We start from the raw sequence: 9,823 nt of genomic DNA, 5'->3' as shown, positions 1-9,823 counted from the left end.
GGCAGGCAGGGGCTTCAAGGTGGACAGCAAGGAAGGCTTCCCCCAGCATCAATCCCACTAGTGCTGCACACCGAGAGCCTCGCAGCCCGGGACCTGGGAGTGAGACGGACCCGTTCCTCTGGTCCAACCGCAGATGATGGAGCCAGGAGGGGCCAGACACTCGCTAGGCATCCATCCAGCGGGGAGGAAGAGTGACATGGGCTCACTAGGGATGCTCTGGGTGTTGGGTGAGGTAGGGGTGGGCCTCAGCGTCAATGTGCGGACGGGGGGGGGGGGGGTGCAGCGACTCGGGCCCATGTGCCGGCCGGGGGGGGGGGTCTCAGCATCAGTGCTGACCCCTCCCTAAGAGCCTCCCTGCTCACCACAGCTCTGCCTCGCTGGGGTCTGATCCTGGGCTGGATCCTGACCTCACTCCCCTTGTCGGAGGGGCGATGGGAGCAGTCACGCTTACACTAGCTTCCCGCAGCATGCCAGAGGAAGGGGGAGCTCCCTTTCTTCCTGCAGTGGCTGGCGAGGGACAATGTGGGGGTTGAGCTCTTCCTGGCTGGAGCAGCCCCCAAAGCCTTCCCACGCTGGCAGCAGCGTCACACGTCCTCCTGGGCATGGACACGCTGATGCCGGGTCAGGTAGGAGGGGCAGATGAAGCCCTTTCCGCACTGAGCGCACCGGTAGGGCATGTCCCCCGAGTGGATGCGCCGGTGCTGAGCCAGGTGGTAGGGGTGGTTGAAGCTTTTCCCACACTCGGGGCACTGGTGGGGCTTCTCCCCAGTGTGCACCCTCTTGTGCAAGGCCAGGTGAGACGGGAACTCAAAGACCTTCCCACACTCCGGGCAGGGGTGGGCTTTCTCCTGGCGCTTGGCAGCCAGCTCCTGTTCCCGTGTGGGCCGGTTTGGAGGCCGCCTCACTCTTTGGTGAAGCTTTGTCTTGCCTCTCTTCACGTCCCGCAGCTCCTCCCTGCACCCCTGGCTCCTCTTGGGCTCTGCCCTGGTTTCGCTCTCCCTCCCGCCTGCGGTCACGTTCTTCTTCTGCTTCTGCGGTCCATGCAGCCTCTTTTGCAGCCGGCCCGGCTCAGGTCTCAGAGGACCCTTCTCCCCCAGTCTCCCTGGAAATGTCCGCGGCAGCTCCAGGTTGGCTGGCACCTCCTCAGGAGGCTGCTCCGCAGCTCGAATCAGCGTCCACGCACCTGCTGGGTAGGGAAGACAACCTGAAAATCAGTCCCTGTCCTACCGGCAGAGGCCAACATGGCTATTCCCTCTGGGCTGGGATGATCCCCAGAGCAGGGCTGGGCTTTAGCTCTTGTGTTTTCTTAAAAGGAATAAAAAGAGGCCTAAACTCCAGGACTTTGGGTCAGTGCACACGGCATGCACCATGGGAGCTAGGCATGGGGTGCTAGATAAGAATTGCCACTGACCGGGGCAGGCTGTGGGTCCATCTTGCCCAGCTCCTGTGTCACAGCGTGGCATGAAAGTAGATGCCGAAAGGGAGGGAGAATTGGGCCTGAGCAGGGTTTTCTCCACCGATCCTCTCTGACTTGCAGCCTTCAAGTCTAGGAAGTTGTGATTCACAGGCTATATCCCTAAGCCCCATGCTCAATAGGTACTGATGCCCCTTTCCTCCAAGGACACGTCCAATCCCTTGGTGAATCTGGCCAAACTCTCAGCTTCCACCATGTGTGGTGGCAACGAGCCCCACGTTTTAATTCCACGCTGGGTGAAAAAGAACTAATATGTGTTACTTTTAAACTTACTACCTGCTAGTTGCATGCTGGTTTTTGTCTACTGACAGTCCATAATGAATCCTTATTGACTTTCATTTCCCCATTTAGTATTTGGTAAACCCTTCTCAGGACACAAGGGCCCAGATGGAGCACACAGACAGACCCAGCTATGCTCACCCAGCTCACAGAGCCAGATGAGTTTGACACCCCTGCTCTAAGGGCTGAAACTAGTGGCTTGAAAGAAAGAGGATTGCTAAGGACTGGTCTATACCGAAGGCTGGCGGAGTGGGTCCACAGGCTAGATAGAGCCCCACATGCCATGGGAATTGGTCCCTGGGGGCCTGGCACTGCTTCTTCCCACTGGGATTGATCCCTGAGGGCCTGGTTTTTTCCCCTCCCAGCCCCTACACCAGGATGAGGCTGTGGAGCCCAGCGCCACCCCCTCCCAGGATCAGGTGCCTGATCCAGCATTCATCGTCTAAGTCTCCCCATGTCCAGAAATTTGGCAATAGGGGAGTGGTGCCATCGCTCCCAGCACCAAATTTCCAGAGCTGTGGGGAGCCCTATGGGCCAAATGACACGAAGCCACATGCTGGACCTGCCGGTCTATGCCACAGCACTTCTGGGTCATACGACTCCATGGTGTGAGCAGGGGTCCTAGGGGTAGCGACACTTAGGACCAGAAAGAAGGAAACTCCCGTGCAAACCACGAGGTGTTGATATCCTCCAGACCTTGGAAGTGGTTGAACCCCACCCATCCCAGGGAGTCATTTAGTACCTCCTAGATACTGATGTCATGCTTACTTTGCAACCGCAGGGCCAAAAGGTTGAACGCCACTGAGTGAATGAAGTCAGCACCTTGTGGCAGGAGCTCAGGGTACGTTGACAGGGCTCCACTTCCCCCATCGCTCTTGGTATTGAGCATTTCTGCGCGAGCGGAGAGATGGTGGGGGAGCGAGTGCCAGGACTCACCTGCGGACGGGCCCTCGGACCCTGAGCTTTCTCCACGGTCCTCATCTTCACAGACCCAGAGCTCCGCCTCCCCTCGCTGGATGCGGCAGATTAAGTCCGGGGTGAGACCTCGATACTCTGCGGATGCAGACAACAGGGTGGTTAAGATGGGTTCCTCTCCTTCCAGCGCCCAACTTGGGTTTGCTGGGGGTAATTCCCGCAAAGAAACGGCAATGGGTTTATTCTCAGGGAGGGTTTGCCAGGAGGATTGTTGGAAGTCAAGAGTCAATGACAGATGGATCATGGATGACTATGACATTTTATGGGAAAGAAAGGACTCCTATCAAAGAAGAAAAAGTTCCTATCAAAAGAAAGAAAGTTCCTATCAAAAGGGCACAGGAAAGGACGATTGGGCAAGAACTGTAAATATGCAGCTACAGCAACCTTTTCCTCCAAAAGGAGGGACCGTTGCAGGAGCAGATGTGAATGTAAATGCTGGTCAGTAAATACTGCGGTGCGTATGAGAGTCTATGGGAGTTACGAATACACACAAAAGAAGGGAGGGAGGAAGAGACGTGTTTTTACAGCACACAAAAGCCCATAACTTGGTATCGAGGGGCACGGTTCCCCGGAAAAAGAACAATTTTAGAATCACATCCAGAAGAGATGGCCATTTAATACAAGCACGTGGCACAATGACTCGATACAAAAATATAACCAAAGCAAAAGACTGAAACCAAGGCAGCCTAACACAGTGTCATACTTGCTGACAAGTAAGATAATATTATATTATTATTTTTATATGATTATAATGATGATGTAATTTTATTTTATTTTTTTTTACATAAAAAGGGAAGGAAGTATCTAACGGAAAGCCCGAGAAAGTCAACCAAGAGTCTGCTTATAATAATAAAAAGCTTGACATGGATACATGTTTGGATAAACCTGGGTTTGGCAGGATTCAATATTTACCTGTAAACGGTGATAACCGTTGATTTTTACACTCAGACCGACAAAAAAAATATTTCCGTCGTTAATACTCAACATTTATAGGAAGGGGATGTAAGAAAAATGAAGGCTGATGGAGTATGTGACAACAGGCGGAGCAGTGCTACGGGACCAGGTAACTCGCCACCTGGATAAGAGAGAGGAGGTCGACATTGTATACCTAGACCTCCAAAAGGCCTTTGATTTGGTATCCCATGATGTTCTCACAGGGAAAAATTGGAGGATTGTGGGTTTAACTGCTGTACTTACACTCTGAAACCAACTCTCTTAAGGAAAACCAGGTGAGAAACCTGGTGGGGAGGGGGCTGCGGGTGGGATGGAGGCTCAGCAAGGTATTGAAGAAAAGAAAGAAGACTTCACTAAGTGGCATTAAAGAGATTTGGAACAGGTCATTTAATGACAAGAGCTGTATAACGGGCAATAGCCAGAGAAGCAGCAGAGAGGACAGCGTTAAACTGGTTTCAATGCACGATGCATAAATAAATTCAATGACTTGGGTAATGATGTGCCAGCGAGATACCCAATGCTATTAGTGACAGGCAAGGAGGACCAGCATGTGATCAGAAACAACTTTTGCATGCCTGAGAGACGTATTTTGAGACTTCATTGAAAGGAGAATTTCTCAGGGAACATTTGCATCCATTGCCACTGTAAATGGGGCTGAAATGACACCTAGCAGTGCAGAGGAAACCAAGAGATGGGTAAGCACACAGCAAAAAATAGAGGTAAACAGCAGGGTCAGATCCCCAACCTGTGGAAGGCCCTGACGAAGGAGGAGATGGAGGGGAAGAGTGGCTACTGGGCTTAAGGTAAAACCAAAACCCTATACAAGATACTAGATGGATGGTTATGGTGCATCAATAAACCCTCTTGATCACGCGGCCTGGCAGGCGCTCCCAAGGTTATGAGGCCAGGAGGACAGTCACATTGACTGATGTCACTGGAAAAACACAACCTCAATGATCTGTACTGTGGGTCATAAGTAGGGTGACCATATGTCCCGGTTTAACTGGGACAGCCCTGGATTTCAGAGGCCAGTCCCGCCCGCGTGGCTGTTGTGAATTATAACGGGCGTCCTGGAAACGCAGGGGCACAGACTGCCTTGTAGGTGGGCACGCAGGCCTATTGGGCTGCCCTAAATGCCACCCCGTTCCTGCCAACTTGTGAGAGTGCGACGGGCGGCAGTTTCCCAGGTGTCCCAAATGTCCCAGATTTCCTTATGATCAGCCTTGATGCTTGCAAAGGGTACCCAGTGTACCTAGACATTTTTAGAAGAACAAGGAAAGAAAAGGGAAAGTCTCAGAGCCCAGGTCTCAAAGTAAAGACGGTGAAACCAGAATCTGTGGTCTGCAGAGACAAAGGTGGAAAGAAATATGGACACTTGGAGCGCCTCCTTGTTGAAAGTACTTGGCTTCTATCATGCCCTGTGCTCCCTGGTGCTGGCTGGGTGTCAGAGAGATACCCAGAAGGGCTCATATAGGAGTACCCCTTGGAGGCAGCAAAGGCATCGCTCCCAGAGGCAGAGAGTCCTGGCTGCACCGACAGCGAGACCAGATCTTCCAGTCCCCGCGCCCCTGGTTGTCTGTATTCAGGGGAGATGAGCCCCAGTGACTTTCTCTGCTCAGAGCTATAAGTACAGCAGCATGTCAGAGCCTGTGTGGACACTGCTCCCGCGAGACACACAGGGGACAACAGTGCTGATTCAAAGTTCACAATTTAAGGGAAGGGGAAAGTTAAGAGCAATAGGCTCAGCAGTGTGATCAGGGCTTCTAGGCATGTCATGGATGAACCCCCAAACCAAGTTGCCTTTGGGGTCCACCATAGCCCAAGCAGACAGGTAAGGGAAGGTGTGATGGGGTCTGATGAGGCATAGGAACCAGACACAAAATTATTACACATTTACTGTAAAAATGTGATGGCTTATTCCTTGTTTTGCCATGCCTTTCTTTGATGCAATTAACTGGTAAATCATGTCTCAAGAGTACCCTGCGGCATGCAGGGATATTCTCCCAAATCAGATGGACTCCTATGGTGTTTAGTCTCCGTGGGCGCATCTACACAAGATGCTAACTGTGCAGTAGCCTAATAACACTGCGCAAGAGCGTGCCAGGCAAAAACCATGCTAATACGCTATTGCAAAACGCCACTCAAAACCCGTGTACCGGCATTAGTGCACAGTAATGCAGTGGGGTCTTATTGTATGTCACTGAGGAAGCAGCTGTGGGATAATCTTGGTCGTTTGGATGTTTCCCGGAGGGTCCGAGACCCCAGCCGCCAGGGCTGGTCAGATCAGCAAGACTGCTTTTTTCAGAGCCGAGATGAGAGGACAAGCCAACGTGTTGCAGCATTAATCTCCATCAAGCAGGAACTAGTTTTCAGCTGAGACAGTGCCTCTTGCTGCTGGGAAGTGCAGAACCGCTGCTCCTTACCTGCTCCCAGGGACGGGTCTCGCTTGGTGAACCAGCTGGTGGAGCTTTCATCGGCCGATGAATCCCAGGTCTCCTCTGTGTCGGGGGAATCTGAGTCAGGGCAAAGGCTGGGGATTAGGTGAACAGAAACCAGCTAAAAGCCACAGAGAAAATCCATTCTCCCCCAAGACTTGCACCAACCCATCTCTACCAAGACGGCTCCCAGGAGCCACGAGAGGTTCAAGCTCCTCACTCCAGAGGCTCAACGACCAGGCAGACACCAAGATCAACGCCGCTCAGTCACGTTATGGGGGCCTGTCCTGCATCTGGCACATTACCTGGCTCCTGGTGGGATGCAGGCTCCTCTTTGGGGACATGAGGCAGCTCCTCCTGGGGCTCTGGGGATTCACCCTGTCCTGCCTCCTCCTGGGACACGCGAGCAGGGTGGGGCTGCGGCTGCACCACCCAGGAGTCAAGAGGTTCTTGCAATGCACCCGTGGGTGTCATGATGTCCGAGGCCACCTCCTCAACCTTCACACGAACCGTGACCTGGGGACAAGGAACATATGTCACAGCGGAGGCAGGACCTGGGAGAGAGGGGGTGGGAGTGAACATCCTCAGATGCCTGGAGAGCGGGGTGGCAAGACCCCAGATCTGCCACTGACTGGCTCAGACCCTAAGTCAGTCTTGCCCAGCCTCGTACATCCCACTGGGGCACAGAGCAGATGCTAACAGGGAGAGAGAACTGGGTCCGACCAGGGTTTTCCCCCTTGTTTCTCTCTAACTTACAGCCTTCGGTATTAGGGGCTAAAAAGGTCTGATTTGAAGGCCGTGGCTCTCACACCCATGCTCAATAGCTTCTCCACGAATGCATCCCTCGTTGCACCTGGCTACTCTCAGCTCTTAACAGATGTGGTGGCAATGAGCTCCACCCTTTCATAACAGCATCGCAGAATCACAGTTCTCCGATGCGGTCATTAAAGCGTGCACCTGTGGAGGTCACGTCGAGTCCAACCCCTGCCTGAAGCAGCATCACCCCTGTCCAAACTATCCCAGACATGCCCATCATATAAGACATGACACGGTACAGACATCGCACCCAAACCTCCCACAGGGAAAGCGGGAGGACCATGGCAGCCAAGGTCCTGCTGCTGCAAAGGTTAATAAGTGCTCCAGAGATCCCAGCTGCTGCAGCGGAAGGCAAACCCCCATCCAATCCACACCAACTGGACTGGGGGGGAAATCCCTTCCTGACCCCAAATTTGGCAGTCTGACCCTGAGTGGAGGTGCAAGACCCTCTAGCAGGACCCTTTGGTTTTGGTCCCAGCAGTCCAAAATCCCCTGCCAAAACAGACGGCGAAGGTTAAACGCTCTCACGTGGAAGGTCTCATCCTCCGGCTGCTGCAACTGAAACCCCTCGGCCAGGGTCACGGCCTCGGCACAGGTCTCCACGCCGCGCCCCCACTCCTGGCTCTGCATCTCCTGGGGCAGGATGGCCAGGAACTGCTCCAGCACCACTAGCTCCAGCATCTGCTCCTTGCTGCGGCGCTGGGGCTCCAGCCAGCGCTGGCACAGCTCCCGCAGGCGGCTGCACACCTCCCGCGGCCCCTCGCCCTCCTGGTAGTGGAAGCCGCGGAAGCGCCGGCGCCACATCTCCGGGCTGGGGGTGGCCGAGGGCAGCTTGGCGTCGGAGGCCTGCATCACCTCCTGCCACTGGATCTCCCAGCGTTGGACCGGCTCCTCCGGCGGCTCCTGCTTCACCTGCTGCGGCGCTGCCCGCCTCGGGGATGACCCACCGGTCCCGGCTTGCACGACGGGAGGCACTTTCCCTGCTGGGTCCTGCTCCTCCATCGGCACCGGGAAGGGGAAGCCCGGGCCTGGCACCGGCTCCAGCTCTGCAGCCATCTCCTCTGGGCTCGTGCTCGCTGGGTGTCAGGGCTCCTGGCTGCCTGCAAGAAGGGTGTTATCGTGTGATGGGCCCCTGGCTTGGCCCGCACCAAGGGGCCACGGGGGTCCTGCCCCAACACGGGGTCTGGGCCAGGCCCTGAGCCCCCCCAGCCCCACGTGCTGCTGGGGCCCCTCACTCCCAACCCGCAGCCCCCCATGGCTGGCTGTTCAGCCCGACCTGCACGGCTAGTCCCCGCGGGCGGCAGGAGGAGCGAGGCTGCGCGGCCCTTCCCGTCCCTCCTCTTCCTGCTCCCGCCCCCAGTAGCCCTCCCTCCTATGGCTGGATCCTTTAGAGCTGGGAGCTTAAAAAAATCCCTGAATTAAAAAATAAAAATCAAATAATCACATTATTTCTAAAAAGTCCCTTTCCCTGCAGCCCTCTGGCAGCTGCGCCCCCACCTGCACATGCCTGCCCCAAGGCTGCCCTGGCAGTGCCTGGGTTGGGGTGCTCGCTGCATGAGCTCCCCGGTGCTGGCTGCGGGGAAAGCAGAGTCTGTCCTACCCCATCCTCTTGTGGGCTGAGATCAAGTGGAGTCGCTGCACTGGTCTGGTACCCAAGAGATGGATGTGAATGGCACTGTGTAGCGGAGGGTGCACCCCTGTGCAATGAACTACGGGGAGGGGGGGCTCCCCTGTAATTCAAACCCTGGATTTGGGAGTATCTGAAGTCCCAGGCTGGAAAATCTAGGTGGGGAGGATACTTGCTGGCTGCAATGCCACATACGGTTGCGCTTCATCAAGAGGATTTAGAACAGATTTGGCTAATTTGACCTGAAATACAAAAAAAGGTCCAAAACCCCGCAACTCTATACTATGCCAGCTGGTCTGCTCTTTTGTGGCTGTTCCTCTTCCTGCCTTGGAGCCACCTCTCCCTGCCCTTCTCCCCTGCTAGCTTCACTCCCCACCTGGCCAGGCGACGCTTTTGGCCCGGGAGATGCAGTCCGGTCTGTTTGGTGCGCAGTTGCCGACAGGCCCAGGTGCTGCCGGCTGAGCCCAGGAAGGAGCTAGGAGCCTCCTTCTGTTCTTTCTAGACCTAGACCCAGTGTAGGGACAGCGGGGAGGAAGCGAGGGTGGAGCTGCAGCAGGATATGAGGTTGCTGCTGCATGCATGAGGCCTCTCCCACCTCCCAGCTCCAGTTCGGGCACCAGCAGCAGGAGGAGCAGGACCCCAGTGCAGCCCCTGGTCTGGGCAGCTGCTGCACTTGGAGCTGGGCCTGGCAGGTGCATGCAATGGGGCTCAGGTGTGTGCAATGGGGCTCCTTCCCCCAGAGCAAGGAGGGGTGGTAGGGGAAGTGACTGCAGGGAAGGGGAGTGCCAATACAGAGCGGAGAGCGGCTGGCTGCAGAGAGTGAGGGGCTGTGGGTTGGGCAGGGATGGGGGAGGGCAGGGGAGCTGCGGGTTGGGAGGGAAGTGCATCACGGGGCCAGAGTGGGGGGCATCGGCAGCGTGAGCCAGGAGTGAGGGGCTTGGGGAGGGTGGGCAGAGAGTCAAGGGGGGTCTGCTGGTGCCAGGTGTAGCAGGGACAGGGGCACAGCAGTGCCAGGGGTCCTGGCTCTCCCATCGCATGATCAAATCCATGCGGTCTCTTTCCTGCAGAGGCCCCACAGGCGAGCAGCTGGACAGCAAGAGCTGCGGCAAGATCTCCACTGGCAGAGACCATGGCTGCCAAGCCGGGGTCAGCACCAGCTCCAAGCCCCCCCTTTCCAGCACTGGCACCAGCTCCAGGCAATGAGCACCCCATCCCGGAGACTTGGCGCCGGGGCTTCCTCTACCAGGTGGCCGAGGGGCCGCG

The 9,823-nt window shown here is 55.8% G+C and overlaps 1 protein-coding gene across 5 annotated transcripts; it reads right to left on the bottom strand.

Moving 5' to 3' along the window:
* Positions 1 to 322: 322 nt before the first annotated feature.
* On the bottom strand, positions 323 to 9,065 carry LOC102369355 (zinc finger protein 232-like). 5 transcript variants are annotated; one of them, XM_025194827.1, is made up of 7 exons: positions 8,937 to 9,058; positions 8,210 to 8,802; positions 7,462 to 8,033; positions 6,423 to 6,633; positions 6,106 to 6,195; positions 2,690 to 2,806; positions 323 to 1,186 (listed from the first exon to the last, which is right to left on the bottom strand). In XM_025194827.1, the coding sequence occupies exons 3-7, from the start codon at positions 7,987 to 7,989 to the stop codon at positions 585 to 587; spliced, it is 1,548 nt and encodes a 515-aa protein (XP_025050612.1). In that variant the 5' UTR covers positions 7,990 to 8,033; positions 8,210 to 8,802; positions 8,937 to 9,058; the 3' UTR covers positions 323 to 584. The 5 variants fall into 5 exon arrangements, with proteins under 5 accessions (XP_025050612.1, XP_025050613.1, XP_006038394.1 ...); XM_025194828.1 differs by having other exon boundaries at positions 7,462 to 8,029; XM_006038332.3 differs by lacking the exon at positions 8,210 to 8,802 and having other exon boundaries at positions 8,937 to 9,065.
* Between the last annotated feature and the right edge of the window lie 758 nt (positions 9,066 to 9,823).

Source organism: Alligator sinensis, unplaced genomic scaffold (assembly GCF_000455745.1).
Source record: "Alligator sinensis unplaced genomic scaffold, ASM45574v1 scaffold363_1, whole genome shotgun sequence".
Taxonomy (NCBI): Eukaryota; Metazoa; Chordata; order Crocodylia; family Alligatoridae; genus Alligator; species Alligator sinensis.
The sequence above is the reverse complement of the archived record's forward strand: the minus strand, read 5'-3'. Positions and strand labels throughout refer to the sequence as shown.

Excerpts from the sequence above, each read along its gene's own strand:
- LOC102369355 (XM_006038332.3), bottom strand. The coding sequence starts at position 7,989 with ATGGCTGCAGAGCTGGAGCCGGTGCCAGGCCCGGGCTTCCCCTTCCCG. Across the intron at positions 6,196-6,422 it reads TGCATCCCACCAGGAGCCAG|ATTCCCCCGACACAGAGGAG; the intron begins GTAATGTGCCAG and ends GCCCTGACTCAG. Across the intron at positions 2,807-6,105 it reads AGACCCGTCCCTGGGAGCAG|AGTATCGAGGTCTCACCCCG; the intron begins GTAAGGAGCAGC and ends CTGCATCCGCAG.